Source organism: Brachyistius frenatus, unplaced genomic scaffold, assembly GCF_029030835.1.
Source record: "Brachyistius frenatus isolate BFR_SWC_R1_liver_20210118 unplaced genomic scaffold, ASM2903083v1 Contig_279, whole genome shotgun sequence".
Taxonomy (NCBI): domain Eukaryota; kingdom Metazoa; phylum Chordata; class Actinopteri; family Embiotocidae; genus Brachyistius; species Brachyistius frenatus.
Window position 1 is genome coordinate 21,488 of NW_027210878.1, and position 26,913 is coordinate 48,400.

The following is a 26,913-nucleotide window of genomic DNA, read 5'->3' on the forward strand; positions in this document are numbered from 1 at the left end:
TTTTTTTTCTTTTATTTCTAACTGTTAGAAGGCAGAACTAATTTGGTGAGTGATGCTTTGTTCTGTGGATCCAAAAATGGAAAACGAGAGCAGACAGGTGTGCAGGACATATAAGTATTTCACAGACATATGACCGGAAGGTTATGTTTGATGCTGAAAATCTGATAAAATTATCTGATACTGATACTTTGGCTTCTCGCGTTTATTCTTTGACAGTTAATTGTACTTCTACGTGAGTACAGAGACTGTGTGGTCCATGGCCACACCTGATCAACAGGGAGTCAGGGAATTGTGAGTGAGTACACTTGTCCACAGACCTTACTGCTCAGCTGTGAAGTCGTTTTGGCATCTGGTGGACTGCAGGGATGGTGGGATGGTGTACTGGTGGGATGGTATACTGGTGGATGGTGTACTGGTGGATGTTGTACTGATGGATGGTGTACTGATGGATGTTGTACTGGTGGATGGTGTACTGGTGGGATGGTGTACTGGTGGGATGGTGTACTGGTGGATGGTGTACTGGTGGATGGTGTACTGGTGGGATGGTGTACTGGTGGGATGGTGTACTGGTGGATGTTGTACTGGTGGATGGTGTCTGACTGATTGTGGTGGTGAAGAATTCTTAGCTTTGAACACAAAGTGGGTTTAAACACCTGTTTGTCATTTATTTCCACTTGGCTGTTTTAAAGAAAGGACTCGTACATATCTGTTGCAGCAAGAAATGAGCAAATTCATTTAGTAAACTCACATGGAATTATTGTTTGCATATCACCAGTTTCATTGTATTGGATGATAATAAATTCTCTACAAAATATTATTTAAGGCGCTTGCAAAAATTTATTTTTGGTGCTCCAGGTGTCAAGAACAGGCTCAGAAATAAGACATACATATAATGGCATCAAGGTTAGGCATGCTTGTGACCATACTGATGATTGATGTGTGGATTAGAACTTTTGAACAGATCCAATGCCACCTCTCATTCAGGGTCTACTTGGTGTGGTCCTGTACCCACTGACATAGCCTGAGGCAGTACGTCTGTGGACTAACGGTAGAGAAGGATCGACCGGGATGTCTCAGCCTTTTCCACAAATACTCCAGCCTCTTCTTAAGACTGTAAACTGTGAAAATGTCAATGATGCCGATGAAGTAGCGCTGCTCAGGGCCATCAACAATGTGTAGAGGATTCTTTAAGTTGGGCAGTAAACGCCGGTTTTGGGCCTTGAAGTCTGGTAGCTTGGCCGCGTCGCTCACTGGACCAGCATGCTCTGGACACATTTGAGGAGAGTTGCAGCTTGATGTATCTTGGGCGTGCTTTAGGCCGCAATCTGTTTCAGATAAAGGAAGGATGGAGTCGTCTTCTAGGACTGCTCCGGGAACAGCAGCTAAGTTTGCATGGATAGGGCTGGAGCCTGGATTCACAGATCTAAAATGATACAGTCACAGGGAAGAGAATGAGTCACAACAATCATGTAGCCTTGTTGTAAACTGTTTTAATGTGTGTAGACAGGCAGATGGCAAAACAGCTTAGTGGCACAACAAAGTCATATTACAACCTATAATATGTAGTATGATAAATAGTAGCACCTAAATACAATTTTAAAAGATTTAACTTGAAGAAACAAAAACTTTCTGAGTGCTAGACCTGGATCAGTTGAGTTATAATCAGTCCAAACTTTAACTGACATTGTCTGGTAGAGATATTCGCAAATAGAATATCTGCTGAAGACCAGGAATACACCATTTCTATCTCCATTGTGCGCCATGAGACAGTCACTTGAAGATTAAGGTATGGGATCAGTAGTAACCTCCATCTAATCTTTCCAGCTGGACAGTTTCAGATTTTTGCCAAGAATTCTATTCATTCTGAATGAATTTGGAGACGGCTGCATGGAGATTATCCCAATAGCCAGCAGAGGGAGGGAGAGTAATCATCCATCCATTTTCTTCTGCTTATCCTGGGTTAGGTTGCTGTGACAGCCAGTCGAGCAAGTTAGCCCAGACTTCCATATCCCGAGCAACATTTTCTAGCTCCTCCAGGCAGTATCCCACAGCATTCTGAGGCCAGATGAGATATATAATCCCTCTAGCATGTTTTGGGCCCACCCCTGGAGCTCCTACCACTTGGATGCGCCAGGAAAAACGTCCAATGGAAGGTGCCCAGGAGGCATCCTAATGAGATGCTTCAACCACCTCTTTTTGATGCGAAGGAGCAGCAACTCAACTCTGTGTTTCCTTTGGATAACAGAGCTACCAACCCTATCTCTGAGGCTGAGCCCGTCCACCCTGCCAAAGAAACTAATTTCAGCTGATTGTTCTAATGAAATTTCATTCTTTTGGTCACTACCAAACTCATGCTCATGACCATAGGTCAGAACATTGACGGTAATTTGAAAGTAAATCCCTTTTCACCAAAACAGTCTGGTACAACACCTACTTCACTGCTGACACCACACTAATCCGTACAGTTGCAAACCAGCCCAGTAGATGTAGAGGGTCACGGTTTAGTGAAGACAACTGAACCACATCATCTGCAAATAGCAGAGAAGCAATCCTTTAAAGGCCAAAGCAGGGTAGTCTCCTCCCCCTAGTTGTGCATTGAAATCCTGTTCATGAAAATCATAAACAGGCTAGGAGACAAGGGACAACTCTGGCGGAGGCCAACGACCCACCCGAAACATGTTTGACTTTGTGTTGAGAATGCGCACACAACTCTCACCAAGGTTGTACAGGAACTCAATACTCCCACAGAATTATAATACAATACTATACTCAAGCACCTGTGTTACATGTTCTCTTGCTAACCTTAATCTAACGTGCAATTACGATTACGCATGCGTAGCATTCAGTTTATGTATTCTGCTTTTCATTATATTTTTTCAAGTTTAAAAAGATCCCGTTTAGCAACCTTATAGGGCATGGCAGGAACGTTATCCTCAATACACTCTTTTATCTGACCATTTTTAATAATATTTGAACTTACAATAATGGTAATGGCATTTGGGAAAAAATATTAATGACAGTCGATGTCTATCTGTAAATGCTGTGACCAAATTTAAGGAAGTGATTCCATTATTATCTACTTTATTATATACATCAACATTATTCCTACAGAAGTGGATCATCTTGATAGTGGTGCAGCCTAGTTGGGACAGATGTTGTTATTATCATATTAATTACCAGACAAAGGAAGCCTGTTATAGATCGTTTTGCATACGTGATTTGTGTGTTAGTGTCTGTTGTGCACGTCAGAGGAGTTTCTCCTCTGCTCGGAGGCAGTAACGGGCCGTGATGTCGCCTGATAGTGAACAGAGCGGCGGCCGGTCCTCTGTGTGGCCGTGGGGGAAACAGCGAGGTGGACTGTGGGCAAAGAGGGAGCGGTTAACCTTCCCTTCTCATAAGCTCCACTTGGATCCTCGACTCATCCAGCGAGTGCTAGGACGGTGGCCTGGGCTTAGGAAAGAACAAAAGTTCAAAGGTTCGTTGTTGCATCTTATCCTTGAAGCAACAGTGGTTGCACGGAAAGAAAAACAGGTCAAAGCTGTCCTCTGGAATTTAACCGACGCGTGCTGTCGTGACCACGGCGTGGGGTAGCCCACAGTGAGATACCAGTGTTCTCCGTCACATCAGCCTCTTTGTTCAGGCTTTGTCTTTCATGTTGGCCTCTCCTCTGTTCTCTCATGTGGTGGCCCAACATAGGGACAAATTACCCTTCCAACCACTGTCACATGTCGCCAAGCTCAGGGGCCTCAGAAACATCCGTGGAGACCTGATTTAAATTCAGAACAATTCTCTCGTTGATCTCGCTGAGCAAACTGCAACAATTACTTCATCCAAATCATCAACTTGTCTTTTTGAATCCATCCCAACAAGACTGCTCAAGGATGTTTTTCCCCTAATTAGCCTTTTAATATTAGATCAGATCAATTTATTTCTATCAACAGGCTATGTACCGCAGGCTTTTAAAGTTGCTGTAATTAAACTTTTAATTAAAAAGCCTAATCTTGATCCAGCTGTTTTAGGAAACTGCAGACCTATATCCAACCTGCCCTTTGTCTCTAAAATCCTTGAAAAAGCCAATGCAAATCATTTATGTGACCATTTGCAGAGGAATGGTGTGTTTGAAGATTTTCAATCAATCATCATAACACAGAAACAGTTTCTAACAATCTTCTGATAGCTTCAGACAATGAACTTCTTTCTCTACTTGTCCTGTTGGATCTCAGTGCTGCTTTTGATACAAATGATCACAAGATTTCGTTACAGAGATTGTAACATTAGGATCAAAGATATTGCATCACGTGGATTAAAATCATATCTACCGGATAGATTTCAACGTGTTCATCTCAATAATGATTTTTTTCAAATCAGGGTCCTAAAACCAGGGTCACTGACTATAAAATGTGGAGAAACCAAACCATGAATGGCAGGAAAAATACTGACTTTTTGGTTCTCATGATGAGTGTAGCAAAGGAGAGACTCTGGTGGCGCTCGTCATGGTGTAATGGCTGTTGGGCCAGGAGGAGACTGTAGTCCAACACATTTAGCCTGCGGAGGAAGTGTGTGTCGATTTCAACCTGCTGCAGGAGCCAGGGGCGCTGACAGTCTGCACACATTCACAGAATATGTATTCATGTACAGAAGTACATGCACTGCTATAATATTCAGTAAATCTCCTTATATCATAACAAAAACATGACAAAATCAGGATTAACTTTTATTAGAATGACATTTCATTTCTTTGCACATAGAACAGTGTTATGAACAATATACTAACTGCACTAGTTTGCTCCACTAACTACTAATGCACAGTTGCATATGACCTGCAGCATATTGTATAAAAACATCCTTACCCAGAGTGATGAATTGGCCTTCAAAGTTTAGGTCTTTGAGAACTACAATGATCTGGCTTCCCTCTGGTGCCGGCTCTGTCCAGCGACTCACCTCACAGCCCTTAATATCATACCTGGCAACACAAAACACACATGAAACCACACAAACATGCTACAGTGGTACTAATACTACTCGTGCTATAAATGTCTAGCACAGGTAATCCAAAATTACCTGGCATTGATTCGATCATCTGGATAAAACACACTTTGCATAACAATGAAGTATTTCTGCAAAGGACAAGTGAAACAAATTTTTATTTTTAATGTTTGTAACATCCTCTAATTCTAGTTAAGAAAAATGATAAAATATGATCTGTACCTTCTGTCTGCACGGTATCTGTATCCTGTGAACACCTTAAAAAAAAAAGGAGATGTCTCTTATTCCAATTACATAAATTTGTATCTTAATCTCTTATAATATAGCTACGGAAAACATATCTAAACATCCAGCAGACAAAGCATTTACTGTAATGCATTTACATTAGCATTTACTGTAGTCATGTTTCCAGCCACTTGATGAATATAAGTGCAATGTTTTGATCAGGCTGCCTCATAAATTTACTTTGTTTCTGTGTCACTTCCTCCACTCACCATAAATCCCCAGTCTCCCTGCCTGGTCTCCAATCTGCCATGCCCATCTTACCTGATTCCCGTTACCACAGACTGCATATAAAAGTCTGTTACCCAATCTGCCCCAGTTGCAACCACCCTGCAACCAACTCCATTATACTTCCTAATCTTGACAATTTGTCATTTTGTCCCTTAAATATGTCTGTTAGGGATGTAAGATGTTGATGGGTCATTGACCGCATCATGTGGCGTTGTCAGTGCAGTGTGTGTTTGACACTGCATTACAAAACGATGCTAAGGAAACTTTGAACGAAAGGTTCAAAATGTCTGCAGGCTTGTTTTCTGAACACAGTGGATAGCAGGGATAAGGGGTACATTCACCCAGAGGGCTGCAGGTGGTTTCCATCGGTTGTTGGCAGTATGGAGGTGGCGGTCAGAATAGAAGTATGTTACACTGAGCCTTTTCTGTTTTACAACACACAAATTCCCAAATTAATGCAGAATAACACTGCAAGGGTCAACTGACTCAATCTCTGCCAAACATCTCACTAAGTAACACTATGCATGCTGTGCTAAAGTACCAATGTAGAAACCACCTATAACAAAGCCTCAGCAAGAAGGTGAGAGTGTGCAGTATCTCACTGAGGTTATCAACTGGGCTCCTCCCTTCACCGGCGTTTCCTCAAGTTCGGCCCACGACACCTCAGGAAGACTCAACAGCAGTACTACTTTAGTTCACCGCCCTCATCTGTCTCCTCCACACCTCACACCTCCCAAACACCTCTGCTGCCTTCCCCCCTCCCCCCTCTATCCTCCCTGGTGAGCTGCATGGACACAGAGTCCTCAACTTCAAAGGGCTCTTCCGCCATCGACGCCATGACCCCCCCCCCTCTCTCTGTGATGACTGGCCAGGTTAGGAGACAGCTGGAGAGACTCCACCAGCACAAGGCTACAGGACCTGACGGCATCGGCCCCGGGCCCTGAAGACCTGACGGCATAGACCCCGTGGTCCTGAAGACCTGACGGCATCAGCCCCGTGGTCCTGAAGACCTCTCCAGCTGGCTGAGGTCCTACAACACCTCTTCAACCTGAGCCTGAAGCAGGAGGAGGTCCCGGTGCTGTGGAAGACGTCCTGCCTGGTTCCAGTCCCTAAGAAGACGACTCCATCTGGCCTCAACGACTACCGACCGGTTGCCCTCACATCTCATGTGATGAAGGTGCTGGAGAGGCTGGTCTTGGCCCACCTCAGGCCGCTGGTGAAATCTTCTCTGGACCCTCTGCAATTTGCGTACCAGCCTCGTGGGAGTGGACGACGCCATCATCTACCTGCTGCAACGAGCTCAGTCTCACCTGGATGGAACCGGTGACTCTGTGAGAATCACTTTCTTTGATTTCTCCAGTGCATTCAACACCATCCAACCACTGCTGCTGAGTGAGAAGCTGCGGGTGGTGGAGGTGGACACGTCCACCGTCTCCTGGATCACTGACTACCTGACAGGCAGACCACAGTTTGTCCGTCTGGGCAGTGTGCTGTCTGATACGGTGGTCAGTGGTACTGGAGCTCCTCAGGGAACTGTTCTGTCTCCTTCCTGTTCACCTTCTACACCACTGACTTCCAGAACAACTCAGAGTCAAGACACCTGCAGAAGTTCTCTGATGACTCTGCAGTGGTCAGTGTATAAGGGATGGACAGGAGGAGGAGTCAGGGGACGGTGTATAAGGGATGGACGGGAGGAGGAGTCAGGGGACGGTGTATAAGGGATGGACGGGAGGAGGAGTCAGTGGACGGTGTATAAGGGATGGACGGGAGGAGGAGTCAGTGGACGGTGTATAAGGGATGGACGGGAGGAGGAGTCAGTGGACGGTGTATTAGGGATGGACGGGAGGAGGAGTCAGTGGACGGTGTATAAGGGATGGACGGGAGGAGGAGTCAGTGGACGGTGTATAAGGGATGGACGGGAGGAGGAGTCAGTGGACGGTGTATAAGGGATGGACGGGAGGAGGAGTCAGTGGACGGTGTATTAGGGATGGACGGGAGGAGGAGTCAGTGGACGGTGTATAAGGGATGGACGGGAGGAGGAGTCAGTGGACGGTGTATAAGGGATGGACGGGAGGAGGAGTCAGTGGTCGGTGTATAAGGGATGGACGGGAGGAGGAGTCAGTGGTCGGTGCATAAGGGATGGACGGGAGGAGGAGTCAGTGGACGGTGTATAAGGGATGGATGGGAGGAGGAGTCAGTGGACGGTGTATTAGGGATGGACGGGAGGAGGAGTCAGTGGATGGTGTATAAGGGATGGACGGGAGGAGGAGTCAGTGGTCGGTGTATAAGGGATGGACGGGAGGAGGAGTCAGTGGATGGTGTATAAGGGATGGACGGGAGGAGGAGTACAGGGCAGTAGTGGAGGACTTTGTGGAGTGGGCTGGTAGAAATCACCTCCTCCTGAACGTGGCCAAGACCAGAGAGATGGTGGTTGACTTCAGAAGGAAGACGACGGCTCCACAACCGCTGAGAGTTCTGGGAGAGGAGGTGGACATGGTGGAGGAGTACAAGTACCTGGTGTCTCCATGACAACAGACTGAACTGGAAGACCAACATCAACATTGTCTACAAGAAGGGGATGAGTCAACTCTTTTTCTTGAGGAAACTTTGATCCTTCAATGTGTGCAGCAAGATGTTGGAGATGTTCTACCATCTGTTGTGGCCAGTGAACTGTACTTCTAGTAGTCTGCTGGGGGGGAGAGGTCGATCATTCCAGATACAGGAGATCGTTCCAGATACAGGAGATCATTCCTGATACAGGAGATCATTCCAGATATAGGAGATCATTCAAGATACAGGAGATCATTCCTGATACAGGAGATCATTCCTGATACAGGAGATCATTCCAGATATAGGAGATCATTCAAGATACAGGAGATCATTCCTGATACAGGAGATCATTCCAGATATAGGAGATCATTCAAGATACAGGAGATCGTTCCAGATACAGGAGATCATTCCTGATACAGGAGATCATTCCAGATACAGGAGATCATTCAAGATACAGGAGATCATTCCTGATACAGGAGATCATTCCAGACACAGGAGATCATTCCAGATACTGGAGATCATTCCTGATACTGGAGATCATTCCAGATACAGGAGATCATTCCAGATACAGGAGATCATTCCTAATGCAGGAGATCATTCCTGATACAGGAGATCATTCCAGATACAGGAGATCATTCCTAATACAGGAGATCATTCCTGATACAGGAGATCATTCCAGATACAGGAGATCATTCTTGATAAAGGAGATCATTCCTGCCCACTGCAATAAGACTTTACAATTTATCACCTGTGGTCAAATCCATCACCCAACAATAACACTGTTGGTTGTATGTTTGCTGCTTAAATCTTTGCACTACTGTTTAGTTAGTTTCATTGAATATTAATATTTTTATTGTATATATTGTGGATTTAATATTTAATATTTTTTACTCTGTTATTTTTATTTCTTTACCTGTGTCTATAATGCTGCTGTTGCGAAAAAAAAATTACCCTTGTGGGATTAATAAAGTAACTATCTATCTACCGTCCCAGAACTACTCCCCTCTATACTCACACCCACCACCCCTGCTCTACCCCTTTAACATTTAATCTAATATGATTTGTGTCTACATACTTTGGCAACGTTATCTTTGCTCAAAGACATAAATTCATACATGCAACACACGACCACCAATATCATTCCTTCACCGCCAAATTCAGTATCTACCCTACTAGTATGACCTCGTATGACTTGTTGACCCGGCAATGAACCCTCGGCAACCTACTTCTCCTGGACCCATGGATGGACTTCAGCTGCTAGTAGATCTTTATTGGACAAAACTGATCAAAAGTTGCATAAGGCTTAGCAGGAATTGTGAGCCTTAATTTAAGGTACGCCAAAAATACAAACAATTCATACCATAAAACCCAGTGGACAGATCCTCTCAAATTTGGTAAGCAAAATCTCTCTATAGTATCATCCCTCAGTCTATTTTTTTCATTTGTTTGTATATATGTAAGTAGTGTGTGCATTACCTAAGAACTTGACCAGCAGGGAATGCGGGTATGTCCTCAGATGCTCCATGTAGATCTTCAGGTTAGCCAGAAGGAATTTGATTTCCCTCTTGTTCTGGGTCTTCAAAAATAGGCGTTTATCGTTTCTAGAAGTCCAAAAGCGACGAGTAAGTCGATGTTTTTCTATCATACAACAACCCAAAGTTTGACCCTTTCATGAAAAACAATGAAATGTTATTTCGATTTTACATCCTGTCTATTATTTAGATGTCCATCCCCTTGCTTTCAAACACATTTGTGATTTTACATGTGTAAGTTGACTTTTAGTCATTTCTGGGTAAGGTGTTAAGGGATAAGGTTCCAGTTGAGGTTCGGGTTAAGGTTATGTTTAGAGTTGGAATCATAATGGTTAGAGATAGATTTAGCACTTGGCAAATGGCAAATGATTCATCATTTCATCAAAATCATTTCATCTCTCGTGGAAACACTGGAACAGTGAGTGTAAGTGAGTAAACGGTTGACGGAGGGTGACTCACGTCAGGAAGAAGTCAGCCTTGCTTTTAGAGTTGCTGATGAATTGAAGGTAGCAGTTTTCAGAGCAGAGCGACTGCTGATACTCCTGCTCTGTTATTCCTAAAGAGCTACGCAGGCTGGCGAACACCGGGCCTGCAAACGTCTCCATTGTAAAATCCTATATATACAAAACAAAATCAGATTTTATTACGATAATTCATTTGACTGCTGTTAGTTCTTGAGTTACACACATGCACCTACCTTATGAATCTGTGTGACCTCTAATGTGAAATCATCATCTGACAGTTCATTCTAGGGCAGGAGAGAGAACACAGATGTTACTGAGAACAAGAGGGCCTGAACGTTTATTACCAAAGCTCAATAATCGGTTACATATACACGACTGTTTTAGGCCACGGATGGTTTGTTCTCAACCTCACGGAGTCCGTATGGGATTACATGAAGTGATAGATGACAGGGAGACAGACTAATTCTCAAAAGAACTGGGGCAAGTTCACCAAAGATGATGGAACAACCAACCTGCCAAGCACGCCGGAAAAAACTGTGAGTGTCCCTGGAGAGCTGATGCTGTACTGATGAGTGAAAACAGCTGGCTTCGAGGCATGGACTCTACACATCCTCATTAGTTGATGAGTCTGATGACCAAACTTCTTCCAGCTCATCTCACAGATGCTCAAATAGAAAATCTGAAGTTCTTCAACATCTCATGGTATTAACAACTCAAGCACAGACTAGTCATGAACAATGTGTTCAACTGAATGCGCATTATTCTAAAGAATAAAGCCACAAAGGGGTCTAATTGGTCTGCAACAACATTTAGGGAGGTGATATGTGTCAAACTAGTGTCTACATGAATGTTTGGTTCCAAAGTTTACCAGCAGTATTTTACCCAAAGCACCTTCCATCGCTCCATCAGCATGTCTTCCCCCGGTGTCATCACTTCCTCAGGCAAACTGTGCTCATGCACCCAGCTGTTCACGTGACTGAGCTGAAGTATGGAAACACATCATCCATGTGTACATACTGACACAAACTGACCTCTTACAGAACGGGGTAACTACTCTCCCTTTCTTCAAAAGTACAGTATATGATTATTATTTCTAGTTCATGGGTTTAGCTGCCTATGTGACAGTCAATGCTGACATGTACATTAAGAATTATATTACTAGGAATTCTTGACCCCTTTTGAAGACACTAAACAGCCCAATGGCCTTTTTCCTTGTTTAAAAGACTACACCAAGGTTTTGTGTACATAAAATGGAGGAAAAGTAGCAATAGTGATATTGCAACACTGTTCAACCAAGTTCTATTTTATTTTTTTAATATTTTTTGGGGATCATTGGTGACAAGGAGGCTGTGAGGGTTTCTTTAAAGAAACTCTCACAGCCTCCTATAAAAATAAAAATAAAAAAATATAAAAATAAAATAAAATAAAATAGAACTTGGTTGAACACAGCTGCAGATCATTTTGACCCTAGGACAACGGGAGAGTTAAGGTGGGATGGGGAAATGGAAATCAATGGAAATTTGTATAAATAGCTGCTGCTTTTTTACATATGCATATCCAGTGTCATAATAAAAAACAAATGTTGAAAGGCAATTATTCAGCTTTCTGTCTTTAATAACTAGACCCTTATTATGATGCAATGAGTGTGACATATTTAATATATGTAAAAAGGAAATAAATGTCTGCAAGCTACTGCATGCTCAATGTAAAAGGTATGTGAGTGCCTGTGTGTCATGTTTTTGAAACTCTGTGGATACAACACAACAGACAGGGCTGTCATACATCAACCTGCTGAGTCAGCAGAGCGTATTTGACTGGGATTAGGGTTAAGCAGTAGTGCATTGCTGTGTGTAGAACTGCCCTGTGACTGTTCATTCAGCAGCAGCACAGTGGACACTGCATACCACTCTCTCTAGCAGTGCGGTTTTTGCATTTAAACCAGATGGAGGAAAAGAACTGTTGCAATTACCAACTGGTGCTTGTTTTATCATATGTTCTTACCAGATGTAATTAGAGTAATTATAATTACAGCTCAGTCAAATAGGATAAAAGTGAGACTTTAGTTGCAGGTTTTATGGCTGTGAGAAACTGACCACAAAATTATTTTTTTTAAGGTCATAACCGTATATATCTAAATGTAATATTTTTTACCTTATGTGGTAGTCCAAAAAAAATCTGCCTTTCACAATCTGAAAAAGAAAGCTACATTTGGTCCATTTCTCCTGAAACAAAGAGGACTCGTGGGGTCTTTTATACCAAGCAGGCTAAACTACTTCACTGCTCATCTATGGAATCTAACAAATGCACTACATATTTTAAGGTCTTTTTTCCTGTCAGTTTTAGTGCTGATTTAACATTTTGTTATTTGTCCTTTAGACATACTTGCATCAGCCTATTTGTCTGACATGTACCAGGTTCCAGACTGCAAAATGTTTGTCTCTTATAAGATGGTCAATGTGTTAGATCAGGTGATTATTGAGGCATAAATTCTTGTCTCTTGGTTTGGCTAAGAGAGATAACAGGGTACAAGTTGGTCCCCGACCAATCGGAAGTGAGTGTCTTTCCTGGCTTGTGTGACGTAATGAGCAGGAAGGTGTCAGAGATCGATTACTGGAAACAAGAATGTAAAAAAAAATGGTGTCTAAAGTAGTGTACATGATACTGGCTGTCTTGTGTTCAAAAAAAAAAAAAAAAAAAGATTTTGGTTTGCATTAGGAGGACATGCATGTGTATTGCCATGTTGTGCATGTAAGATCAAAATCACAGGACATATAAGGCAAGAGAAGGTTAGAAATTATTTTCTAAGCTAGTCTTTTTGTCAGGATGTGGGAACGTGTCCAGGAACGCGTCAACTATGAGACACCACATGGGATAAAACCATTGACCATTGTCAGTCCTAACGTCAAATGTCTATTAGGTTGAGCTATTATTGTATAGTTTGGACCCAGCATTAGTCAAATACCCCAAAATGACAAGTGAAAGCACCCTCTAGTGGCCATAGTATATATGATGAGAGCTAAGGAGGAAGTCAGATGGTAATAGGGAGAGGTCAGGGTAGACGGATGGGTCAACAAAACATTTGATTTTGACATTGGACACCACTGTTCATTCATTGTTCTAAATCAGTGGTTCTCAATCTTTTTTGGGCCAGCTCCCCCTGGCCATACTATGTTTTACAAAGCATGCGTGGTCCTCCCAGGTTACGTGGAAGAGCAGATTGATGGTATGTGATCTGACGTCTCGCCAATGTGCCAGAGATTTTGGCCAAGTTGCACAATTCTGTTACCCAACAGCAAACAGAAAAGTGAGTGTATTGTCTTATCCTGACTGCAATTTATATAACTGCATCACAGCTCTATGGGTCAAAAGCGTCACTGCAAGCCAAGAAAAATCATTTCTGAGCCCAGATGAATGACCAGGAAAACAGGTCTCAGCATCAAAAAACATAGAGCGGTGGGACTTCCAAAAAAAAATCTTAAAAAAGGCAGTCCTACTATTTTCACTGAGTCTGTTCTTACATAATTTCAGGAAAAGACAGCTTCACCCACAAACCACAGGCTGATTGCCTGCACCATGCTCTGCTTCCACTACCACCTACAAATGCCCCCCATGGTAGCTCACCTGCACCATTATAAGACCAGAAAATTGGTTTTAAAGCTGCTTTAGGAAGAGGGCCATCTTATTTGCTACATGCTAACTGCAGTACACAGGCAGCAGATAGTGAGCCTGAAGGTGTGACTCCAGTAGAGGAGTGACCGTGGAGGTGAACGATTTCATTAGCTGGTCCTGCCCAAATACCAGTGAACTGGTGATGAGTGTTTAGTTTTTCTTGTTGTTTTTCTTGTTTTCTTTTTTGATCGAGGGTATTGATGTTTTAAAATGAGCATGCTTGCGTTCTTTTAAAAATTTCATTTTTTTGCACTGTTCGTATTTGTATTTGATCGACAAGGCAACTTCAGCTCATTGAGTGTTGATGGTTAATGGATGTTGACCAGATATTTTTGTTTACTACAGCTCACAACCTTTTTCCCCTATCATCCACTGCCCATTGACATGTTGCTTCAGTATGGCCTTGAACTCTCATGAACAGCTGCTCTGCAATTGTAGGTTAACTGAAGACCACCCTCGACCTGACTACTACCTTCAACAACTCTGTTATCCCGACCCTGACTGATAAGAACCTCGGAGACACTCGACAGTCAACTCTCTCTTACTGCCAACATCACTGCAACAACACGTTCCTGTAGATACATGCTGCACAACATCAGGAGAATACGTCCTCTTCTCACTCAGAAGGAGGTGCAGGTTCTGGTCCAGGTTCTGGTCCAGGTTCTGGTCCAGGTTCTGGTCCAGGCTCTGGTCCAGATTCTGGTTCAGGTTCTGGTCCAGGTTCTGGTCATCTCACATCTAGACTACTGTAACTCCCTCCTGGCAGGTCTACCTGTTAGTACCATCTGACCTCTGCAGCTCATCCAGAATGCAGCAGCTCGACTGGTCTTTAACCTCCTAGATTCACTCACACTACTCCGCTCCTCCTCCTCCTCTTCCTCCTCCTCCTCCTCCTCCTCCTCTGTCCTGACTCCTAAATGGTAGAATGAGCTCCCCACCGACATCAGGACAGCAGAAACTTTGAACATCTTCCACCACAAACTAAAAACACACCTCCTCCTCCTCTTCCTCCTTTATCTTGAACAGCAGAACTTTAGTATCTTAAAATAGAACTTACTGATAGAACTTTATAGTTTGGCTTTCTTGAAGAAATTGTATTTTCTTGATTCTTGTTGTTCTGGTTTTGTACCCTCATGGTTGAAATGAACTTATTGTAAGTTGCTTTGGATAAAAGAGTCAGATAAATGAAATGTAATGTAATAATGTAATGAAATGTAAAGATAAAATTTGGTGTCTCTTCAAATTCATATGGAACAATAAGCATCAGTAGGTGAAGGGTCACACCGATGACATAACCGTCCTGTACATCTTCTATTTTGTTCTGAGCCATTCCTGGGTTGTTTTAGGGGTGTGTCTGGGTCTTGGGCTGTTGGAGGACTCATGAGTGACTGAGACAGAGCTTTCTGACAACGGGCAGCACTTTTCGCTCCAGAATGACGGATGTTCTTGACATTTCGTGGCGCCCTGCACAGATTTGAAGTTCCTGTGCAAGACTCAGCAAAACAGCCCTAAAGCATCGTGTCCTCCATTTCTCACAGTAGGTATGGTGATCTTTTTGTTCTTGGAAAACTTTATCTTTCTAATGTGAACACAGAGCTGATTTAACTCTCCACAAAAGCTCCAGTTTTGCCTCATCTGTCCAGAGAATATTCTCCCAGAAACATTGTAGTTTGTCAATATACATGTAAGCAAATTCCTGTCTGTTTTTCTCCTTTCAACTGTGGAGTCCTGCTGGGTCTTCTTCCATGGAGCCCATTGACGTGGCACTGATCTGATGATCTTGGAGTTCAGTAGAAGTTTCCTTTCACTCTTTGTTTACCATCCACACCATCTTTCTGTTCAATCCGGGGTCGATTTCCTTCATGAAAAGGAGGTTGAAGGATGTTGACTACAGTCCCATGGACCTTACACTTCTTCATAATATTTTCTAATATTTGTTTGCTGAACATGAAGTGTTTGGAGATGGTCTTATAGCCTTTACATTTGACAAGCTCGTCTATAATTTCCCTTCTTATCTTCTCTGATAACTCTCTCCTTTGCTGTCTCTGGTCCACGTTCAGCGTGGCGTACACACCAACGACCACCGTTCACCACTGAATAGGCTGAATGACTAAAAGACTGAAGTCACTGTGATAGTAACAGTAAAATAAAAATAGTTAGTTTGAATATCACTATAATCCAATTATTTATAATCTTCTAGGGATACCAATAAATCTGTCGAGGCCATTTCAGAATACTCTGTATAGAGCATCGTTTATCATTTACTAAGAAGCAGCATTTATATTTTTTCACACTTTCTTTGCTTCACTCTATGTCATACCAAAGGCATCCATGTATAGAAGAGATAGTTGCTTTAAATTTCAGCACTTTTAAGGAAGAATGAAACATATTTTCAGTGAGCTGTTGAGGGTACCAACCACTTTATCCACGTCTATAGCATATAAGTATATGAAATATAGACTATAACACATAAAGGCTATGTTCAGACTGTCAACCCACATCCAATATCCAGATTGTATCCAGATTCATTTTTGAAAATCAAAACCACATTTTGTTGGTGGTTTAATATGCGTTTCCAATCGGGTTTCTACAGCGTCTCGGTGCGGATGCTCTGCTGGCTCAGATTGGATTTCTTGCAGCATTGGCTTCATGACACACGGGGACAACGTCATTTTCAGAGAGACAGAGTGAGCAGAATCTACGCTACCGCTAACAGAGCGCTATCAGAAAGTGTAGATTTTTACACTAGTGCACAACGATAACAACAGTCCACGGACCGAAGCAGAAATAAACTGTTTGCTGCTGCTTCCGTGCCAGCAGCGTCTGTGTTGGACAGCCGCTTCACCAGTGTAGCTGCGCGCACGTCGTTACCACAGCAACCAATGCAGAGAGGTTGGTGATGTCTGGACGCACCAAATTAGTCTCAATTTTTTAACATGTGAAGAACATGTAACACTCACAGCCATTGCTTTCTGAGTGATACACACAAGAGAATAATTTGGATTGGATGCGGGACTCTATGCAGTTTACAGTGCTGCACACACTACAGGTGTCAAAATAAAACTTTCACAAGCATTTGTGCCTGCAACAATAAAACATATTTATCAAACTACAGAGCATTCAGGGAATAACAGTGCTCCAGCTTCACTGCATACAATATTTGACAATGTTGCACATTTGAAAAAGAAAGTAGTGAATCAGCTCCTTGGTACAATCACAAATGTGCTCTTTGAAGCAGAGATTGCAAAAACTGGAAAGGAAGTAGCGTTCCCCTAATTTCAAAGAAATTCAACTGGCCTGTCAAATCTTATAACATGTAAGAAGTCCCTCCATAATGCTAGAACCACGTATTATTCATCATTAACAGAGAGCAAGAACAACCCCAGGTTTCTTTTAAGCACTGTAGCCTGTCAAACAAAGACCTGTAGCTCTGTTGAGTTTTGTAATGCTTAAGTTATCAGTAGTATTGACTTCATTAGATTCTTTGCAAATGAAATTGAAAGTATTAATCCCAATTAAATAATTGATCTCATCCTTTCAAAAGCTGTCACAGATATATAATCAGTACAGTAGCTTTAGAAATATCTGTTAGACCTGATTTATATTTCACTTTTCTCCGAATGATCACAACATCTTATTACAGAGCCTGGAACATGCCAGTGGGATTTAAGGAGTAGGCTGATTTAAATCATATTTATTACATAGATTCCAACTCTTTCATGCACACAAATGTTAGTCATGGACTTCAACAGGGTTCTGTACTAATACCAATACTTTTCGCCTTATTTATGCTGAATAAAAAACACAATGAAAAAATTATGGACAAGCATGATAAAGGTAAAAACCATCTCCAAGCAGCCTCATGTTGCTATGACTACAGCTGCCAATACTACTGACAAGTCTATGGTCCATTGGACTGTAACCAAACTCCCTGGACACAGCAACAAAAGGAAAGTGGACCCCAGATGGAACAGAGTGATGGTGTACAATAAGTCGTCAGTGTCTCGTGGATGGCACTCTTCAAACCTGAAACATCTGGAGCAGTTTGCTCAGGTAGAGCACCTGTTGACAGGTGCAGAAGTCTCACTGGCCGCTACAAAATTGGAAGTTTACTGCAGTTCAATGATGAAACTGAGCCAGGTTCACTCACCGGCTTCTTTTCTCACAATACCACAATAGACTGATGAGGTTATGCAGAGACCCCATTCAAAGTCTGTTTACCCCAGATATGTTCACCAAGCAAACTCCCCCACCGAAATACTCCCAACTGATAAAGCCTTTCTAGAACTCCAAAATCATCCATCTACTTCCATTAAGACTCCCTCATTAGCCTCAGCACTCTCAGATCACCCTCACCCCTCACTTGCGCCTGTCACAACGCATGTCTCCAAACATCTGTAGTCAGTACTTAACGACCCATAGTTTCTTCTCTTCAAGAGAAAGAGGTCAATAAAGGCTTCATGATCAGTCCCTGTAAGCATCCTGTCTTTCCTATTTTCTTCGCACAAACCCGCCTGGAGTAGCTACATGTGTAAATTTAGAGAAGAAGAGGCGAGTCCTTGACATGTCCACACCACGCAATGACAAACACATCCATCGAAGAGCCATAAAACATATCAAAATCACTGAGCCCGGTGTCTGGCTGGGCAAAGTCAACTTATGAGACGCCTTCAAAGTTACACCAATTCATCCATCCCAGTGGCCATGCTCGGAGCAACCTGGTCCTTCACCGTCTGCCTCACATTCGGTTGTCAGAGATGTCCCAATGGTTTCAATTCCCTCTGTGCTGGATCCTGCTTAAAAACATCCACCTTTTATTCGTCCTTCATGTTCTCAACAATTTTATAGTTATATATTTTACCATCTCCAAATCCAAGACGCTACCTAAACTCATCACCCTGTATTAATCACTCAGTAGCCCCCCCGTCACCTGAGAAAACTACCGGCCCCTCCACTTGCTTGGAGTTTCTCATTATTATGCTGCACGACGCAAAAATGAAAGCATCCCTTCCATCAGATAAATTGTCTCGGCTTAAATCTGTGATCAATTGGTTCCCTCATGATTCCATCACCAAACGTGACCTCTTGTCCCTCTTTGGACATTTCACCCTTGGACATTTCACCTTCAACATGAGGGGCCTACCCCAAAGCAGGTCCTTTACGTACCGCCTCTTATATCTCACCTTTAGCGCCAAACACCGACCCGATCCGGTTACCCTTGACGAGGGCTGCTCGTCAGATCTGGCTTTTGACTAGAATGGCATTTCATTCATTCTAGTGCCACCATGAGACATCAGCAACTTCCCAATCGCACAGCTCCCTCCAAAGTCTTTGGGGGGTTCTATTTGGGGATATGACAGTAAGTTCTGTCCATTCTCCAGTATGCTCATGTGGGTCTTCACTGAAGAAACACCCTCTCATTTGATTGGGAAATGGTTTCCAGATCACTAAGTATTGGTTTGGTAATTGCCTTCACTTGTTACTTTAAGCCAGAGGCCTGTCACCCCCAAGATTCTCATCTTACGCTCTACCAATTGGCGCTGTTTCCACTGCAGTTCAGAGCAGCATTTCCCTTCACATCATTTAAATATTAGGTAGATGGGCTTTGTTTGCATTAACCTTTCATATCCATCCTGATCCATCTCTCATCCTCGAGGCCCAGTGAATCAAGTCTTTGTCCTGTGCTCAAGTACTGCATACATCAATCGCAACCCGCTCCCACTCATGCCACTGTCCATTCGTTTGTTTTATTATTTACAATATTCTGTTGAATCAAAAAGCAAAAGCAAAGTCAAATTTGTATTAGATATAAAATAAACAATAATGGATGCCGATTACTTCTGTCAGTTTCAAGTTATTTCAGAGAAAATTGTTGTTTTCTTTGTGGAAGGGTACCAACAAATTCATCCATGGCCGTAAATTGTGTATCCAAGCAACAGTAGCAATGTATTGGTGGAGGCGAAAGTTCTGTACTGTAGCTTTAAAGATACAACCCCGTTTCCAAAAACGTTGGGACGCTGTTAAATGCAAATTAAAACAGAATGCAATGATTTGCAAATCATGTAAACCCATATTTATTTGCAAATAGACAAAAAGATCACATATCAAATGTTGAAACTGAGAAATTTGATTGTTTTCTGAAAACTATATGCTTATTTTGAATTTAATGCCAGCAACACGTTTCAAAAAAGTTGTGACAGGGGCATGATTACCATGTTTTGCATCACCTCTTCTTTTAACATAAAAATGGTGATGTGGTTGGACGTTGTTCTGCTGAAATAAACAAGACCTTCCCTGAAAGAGACGTTGTCTGGATGGCAGCATATGTTGCTCCAAAACCTGAATATATCATTCAGCATTAATGCTTCCTTCCAGATGTTCAAGCTACCCATGCCATGTGCACTAATGCATCCCTGTACCATCACAGATGCTGGCTTTAGAACTGAGCTGATGACAAGCTGGATGGTCCCTCTCCTCTTTAACCTGGAGGATGCAGCGTCCATGATTTCCAAACAGAATCTCAGATTGTGATCCATCAGACCTCAGGACAGTTGTCCACTTCACCTCAGTCCATCTTCAATGATCTCGGTCCAGAGAAGGCGGCGGTGTTTCTGGATCATGTTTCTATCTGGTTTCTTCTTTGGAGAGTTTTAACAGCATTTGTGGACGCAGCGATGAACTGTGTTCACAGACGATGGTTTTCACAAGTGTTCCTGAGCCCATGCAGTGATTTCCACTCCAGAATAGTGTGTTTTTAATGCAGTGCTGCCTGAGGGCCCGAAGATCACCACCATCCAATATTGGTTTCCAGCCTTGTCCCTTGTGTTCAGAGATTTCTCCAGATTCTCTGAATCTTTTAATGATATTATGAACCGTAGACGATGAAATCCACTAATTCTTTGTAGTTTTACGTTGAGGAACATTATTCTTAGATTGTTGCTGGCCTCAAATAAAAAAATAGCACATATTTTTTCATGAAACAACAGCATTTCTCCATTTCAACATTTGATATGTTGTCTATTTTCATTTAAATATGGGTTTATGCGATTTGCAAATCATTGCATTCACACAGCGTCCCACCTTTTTTTGGAAATGGGTTATACTAAAAGCGGGTAAATCATTTCCATGAGCTCTGTCACTGCAGCAGCTCCAACTGCTGACAAGAAGCCAAATCAGCAACACCAACAAGCAGTTGTCCCTCTCACCTCAGACAGTTATCTTTGAGTGACATCTCTCCCTACAGAACGCTGCTGTTACCAAACGCTGCCCCTCGGGCCCCCATCCACGGGGGCCACAGTCCAAATGCCCGTCGCCAGCTTGTTTTTAATAAGCCAATACATCAGCTGGGTTTTGAAACATGTTTAGGTCCTGAGCAGTTATTATGGGTTCGAATGACACCTTTGATGAAGATCTGTAATATTAATGAACTATATTCTACCAGTGAAACTGAAGTCAAATTTGTATGTAGGTACACAAGCGTCTGATTGAAATGTTGCCTCTGCTGACTCACGGTTGGTGCGCTGTCAACGGTGCTTTGGATGGCTGCAGCCAACCCCTCCTTCATCATGCAGGTCAGGCCGTAGAACTCATGCTGCTGATCTATCTCGAACAAGCCCAGAAGTTTCCACTGCTGCCTCAAACCTCCCCACCTTCTCCTCTTCACGGTGCCAGAGCGCTGACGGCGACCGGACGTCCCCGGACCACCTGCAGCCGCCGACATCTCCATCTGGGATCCAGAAAAATAGACGGAGCCGGAACGTGTGAGCGCTGCGCAGTCACCTGACGCTGCACTGTCAACGCAAAGGAGGTTTTCAAAGCTCCAGTAAATAGCAACCAAAGAGTAAGTAGAGGCCAGAGAGGCCAGTGACAAACACAAAAAGACAGCTAACTGTTAGTTGAGTCTTTACCAGGGTAACTATGGAGACCAACACAAAGAGATGAAAGCTTCGTGGGCTTTGTTGTGTTTAATGCCATAATCCTGGTCGTCAGACGACCGCATCTCTTCTTTAAAACAGATTTTAAATGTATGTCTACATTTATTACAGTGAATGGAGAACAAAAAAAAACAGAAGTATAAGACAGACAGAAAGAGGAACAGATGCAAAAGCAAAATTCTGTAAAATATTAAAACCAAACCTGCTCAAATCCCTCTCAGCAGAAACTGCTTATTTCCTGAAGATGCTCTCCGACCATTCATCTTTACAGAGAAATCCACAGAGCACTTCAATGCAGTATTCTATGCTTTTGTTATTGTTAATAAAACCAACACAGAAGGTATTTTGTGTATCAAAGGCTAATACACAGCGCTGTGCCATAGAGCTCCATTGTTGTACAAAAACTAAAAATACATGAGTGAGCCACGGTTTTGTGTTCTGGGTCTCGTGTTACTTCACTATGATGAACACAGCAGTGTTCATGGTGACTCATCTGGAAAAATCACGCTGGTGAAGGATATTACTGAACATTCTTTTTTAAGTCAAATATATATTTATGGTTAACGCTTTTCTTTTTCCATATCAGGATGAATTGACCATTTAATGTTCTGGTGTAATGTAATTATAGATTAATTTGTAGATAATATTCACCATAGGTTGTTTATCATACAAAACTCCACGATATTAAATTTCCAGTAATGTAAGACCAAGGCTGGCAACAAATGGAGAGCCTTGAAGAAGCAAACATTTTGGATTTTATTTTTTAATAATGACAATTATTTGATTATGAAAATAGTTGGTGATTACTATGAAATTGGGATGATGAAGCATTTCTGTCTAGTGTACATTAGTAACATCAGTACCAGTCCTCTGGTTTAGTTATGATGTCTGGTTTTTATTTCTTATGAGCTCGAGCTAATGCTCGAGCTGCCGATGCAATCACATCATATTATGAAGCACTTTTGGAGGTCAGCCAGCGATGCTATTAGGAAGCTCATGCAGACATGATGCAATGCTCCTTTCACCTTCTTCTCTACGTTCTTTACCAGCTGACAGCTAAACTTTGCATTTGCGTGGTCACAATCCCGTGTCATGCTGTTGGATGGTCTGATGTTCTTGAGTATTTGGACTGGTGGGGTTGAACACACTCCATCTATAATGTTACATTATAGTAAATATTTCTTGGTACAAGGCGATGATTTAAAGAAGAAACACCTGATCTCGACAAAGAAAACTCTCGATTAGAATCACTCTGTTCCCGATGCTGCCTTTTGTTATTAAGGTAAAGCAATTTAGAAAAGATACATTTTATTCTTCTATATTAAACATACTAGTTTGAAAGACTTGAGATAAGGTTAGCCTCTCAAGCATGATGCACAGTGTGTTTATATCTACGTTAATAAGTTTCACTCTAAGATTTAAATCAGCAAAAATCAATGTTTTCAAATTAACAACGAATTGAATTCCAATATGTAACCCCAACTTTCTGCCCTGTGCTTGAGAGTGTTACAGCCATCAATTTCAAACTAGAGTTGTCAAAATGTGTACTATAAAAATAGTAATAAACAGCATTAGTATGAAATTGCTATTGACTCTCTGACAGTTACAAACAGCCTATTCCACAGTGTGCTTTTGTTGTTGGTGTAATTCAAACCAATGCAAGGTATTTGTTTTAACGGAAGCACAATGTATGACATTACAGACATAAAAATCAAGACCGTACATTGTTTTTATGATTTTCTGTTTCATAATTACATGAACAGACCTCATAATTATGAGAAAAGCCTAAGGTGGTTATTCATGGCATCAGATTCATGTGTCTTGATATCACATGTTCCCGAGCAAACAAAGCAGGTGAATGTGACCGTCTGACTAGTGTGGATCAGAATGGCTGTATAATAATTTGTTTTCCACAGACTGTGTGTAAGAGTGGATGAATCTTCTGGGTCTGTAAAACGGTTCTGATCCAGAAGTGTCTTCAGCTGCAATACCAGCGAGTGCCACTAGAGGTCGGCTCCAAAAAGCCTCCGGCTCCATAGACTCCCATTCAACTTCTCTCCTGAAGTCAACACATTTTTTTGCGCAGTTATCTCGGTGTTGTTAGCTAACGTTGCTCCTTATTCGTTTTCTGGTGGTCCATCTGAAAATGATCCTGTCATTAGAAAATAAGCCTCCAGAAGTGTTTTTGGGGGGGAGTGTGGCTGTTTGATTGACAGGCCTGTGGTGCAGTCAGGCTATGAGTCTGATCCACCGCTTCCTCCCCCCAATTTGTCCAAATATGGCCACTTTTGGCTCCAATTAACAAGATGGCGCCGGCCAATAACTGAACTCACTAACCAATGAGTGATGTTTTCTAAAAACCTGAAAATAGCTCTGTAGCCGACATCACCTGACCTCCTCTAAACCATTTATGTAATTCCTTTGGAGTGCAAATCTAAGTACATCTCTCCTGTTGATATATAGAACAGTATATAAACACATACGCTGTTTCCTGTTGGGTTTATATCTACCTGTAGCATAGCATGCTTACTTGGTTATTTTTAATGTTTGCTCAGACAGCTGTGGCCAAACCTCATCCTCGATGTAATGTCTGTTTCTATTGCTTCCTCCTATTTCTCCTACTTTTCTTAGAGTACGATAGTTAGGGCTCCAACGGTACACTGGTACGCACCACTGCTATTTCTGCACTTCACTCTTCGGTGTACTGGTGACTTTTTCATGCACTCTGCCACACTGCTGGTCCTCTTCTCTGCTCTTTCCATACCAGGTTATCGGGGTGATTCATGATGCCAAAAAGGAACAAATACAACGTGACCAAGGCACAGCAGAAGAAATACCATTATAATTCTGTCTTTCAGACCTCCTGATGCGCAACGTGGTGCCAATTTAAAATTCTGGTTGCGATCAAGTCACCTCCAATTCTGACAAACCCTGCGTCCTTGTCCAAACCCCGCATTGCTTCTCACCAGACTGCAGCTTTGGGCTCATCACATACAGCTCCTGGTCTGCAGGCTTCCAAACTGTAAACTCTGTAAGATCACTTATTCTATTCAATCCCAGCTCCTGTCGGTTTCTCTATGAACCCTGAACCTCACCAGGACAAAACAATCTGCTCGTCTCACATTGTCCAGGCTGCTAATATATCTTGATTGCGCTCCACGTTTTGTAAAGTAAGGACACTCACTTAAAACATATTACTGCTGAATGTGAGGGTAAAATAAATAGCTTCTACGATAATTTCATTGACCTTCATCTGACCCTCGCACATCTAAAGTCCACGATGACTCTTGGTGGCCTTGGGAGTCGATGGTTATCTCATCGGAGCTTTAACTCTGAAGTACAGTGATGCTATCAGTACAGTGATGCTATCTCCAGGCACCTGCCCTTAATCTATACTTTAGACTTACAATAAAAGCATTTACACTTAACTCTAATTGCCATTTCCTCCTCATACGCGACGCGTGCAGTGAAGCACATCGAAAATCAGTCTGGCCAAGACTTCCATCCGTCCACAGCAGGAAATGAGCTGGTTGCATAAAACTCACTGTTTGATCCCACAACAGGTTTCTCGACATTATTCTTGACAGCTGCTAAATAAAGCTTCACTTCCTCTTAAAAAACTGCAGTACATCCATTTAATCACTCAGTCTTTCCACTCCAGTGTACTACTACTACTAAATCATCTCAATTTTGCCATGAATGTAATTCCCCAATGCTGTTCCTTAATCTCACCGTTACACACACAAAATAACAATAATAACCAGCCTTCTGAGTTTAGGTGTCGTCATTTTAAGTTATCCAAGATCCTATTCTATAGCCAATAATGTATTTTTACAACGCTTAATCAATCATCACTGAAGTCAGGAACAATGGCACTACCTGATTTACCTTCATAAATACCTTAAATATCTATATAAATAAGTGAGTTGTTTTTTAAAAAATTATTTCTGTTTTAGTTTTGTTTTGCCTTCATTTGTTTCTAAAAAAAAGTATTTCAGAAAATATCACATTACCAGGAATCCATGACAAATTTAGAAAATGAAGTAAGAAGACTTGGCTACTGTTTCCACGGGCTGATGATATTAAATTGTCTTGGGAATGAGTAACTAACATTATATATAACTCTTCCAATAAATACACTGCATTAGGAGCTTTAAGTGTGCCTAATCTATTTTGCAATCATCAATTCAAAGGCCCCCGCTGCTGTGTGTAAATGTCCCTGAACCTGCTAGATTACTGAACTAGATGAGTGGCTGAAAAGGCTTTTAAATTGTTATATTTGTGATTTAATTACAATTCATTTGTATTTAACCCAAGTGCCTTTTATATTTTACGGCTGAGATTGGCTACCGCGTCATGACGCGCACCAGCTGTCTGATTCACAACCAGTTCAATAAAACTCTTTCACTGCACCGTGATGCCGCTGCTCATGTTGCTGCTCCTCATATCTCATTCATGATGAGGATGTTTTCAGATGGCCCTCCACATTATTCCCTGCTGTCATGCAGGATCGTAGTAATTGCTTCGAGGGATAATTTGAGCTTTAAATGAGCCTGATGAAATGCCTCCGTGCTGTTTATCAGTAGCCGCGGAGAACAACACTTTGATTGTGTTTAATGACATCACCCATCGTGACACAGCAGCCTACATGTGGACCTGATCATCTTCATCTTCAGCAGTTACAACTCCCTGACCTGAAGCAGCAGGATTATTCTTTGAAGATGTTAAAGTCCGTTATCTGTAGAAGTGATATGGGTAAAAAACGGAAGAAGAATATTTGTGCTGACATGAAAAGTGCTCATCATAATGTAGCGTTGCATATCAAAGCTGTCATCCTCAGATTATTATGGTTTTTAGCCTACTTGCCTCGTGGACGCAGAGCAGCGGGTCGGTGCGCAGTCGGTCTCTGTCCGTGTGTGTGTCCGTGTGTGTGTCCGTGTGTGTGTCAAAATCCAGCCTGCTGACTGGCCGTGTGATGACAGTGAGCCTGGCTCACCCTGCGGCCACTCCCATCCGCTGCAACTGGTCTGACCAGCTGGAGGCGACGTCACGGACCAGCTGCAGCGATCCAGGAACTTTAATAATAATACAAATAAAATAAATATGTATACAATGTGTTATATCAATGTGACTGTGTCGAGACTAAATAAATACAATAAAAGGTTAAATGATAAAACCTTTTTTTTTTATTATTATATGGGTTTGTTAGGATGATGGGAGCATTCTCACTGAGGAAGTTATCTGCTGCCTGCTGGCTGAGGTCCA

At 42.2% G+C, this 26,913-nt stretch overlaps 1 protein-coding gene across 2 annotated transcripts; it reads right to left on the minus strand.

Moving 5' to 3' along the window:
- Window positions 1–640: 640 nt before the first annotated feature.
- Window positions 641–26,613, minus strand: pip5kl1 (phosphatidylinositol-4-phosphate 5-kinase-like 1). Of its 2 annotated transcripts, none has more exons than XM_069721967.1 (10): window positions 26,515–26,613; window positions 21,225–21,440; window positions 10,279–10,329; window positions 10,041–10,195; window positions 9,526–9,650; window positions 5,209–5,243; window positions 5,062–5,117; window positions 4,851–4,963; window positions 4,441–4,603; window positions 641–1,423 (listed from the first exon to the last, which is right to left on the minus strand). In XM_069721967.1, the coding sequence occupies exons 2-10, from the start codon at window positions 21,438–21,440 to the stop codon at window positions 988–990; spliced, it is 1,350 nt and encodes a 449-aa protein (XP_069578068.1). In that variant the 5' UTR covers window positions 26,515–26,613; the 3' UTR covers window positions 641–987. The 2 variants fall into 2 exon arrangements, with proteins under 2 accessions (XP_069578068.1, XP_069578069.1); XM_069721968.1 differs by lacking the exon at window positions 26,515–26,613 and adding an exon at window positions 21,851–21,921.
- Window positions 26,614–26,913: the final 300 nt, after the last annotated feature.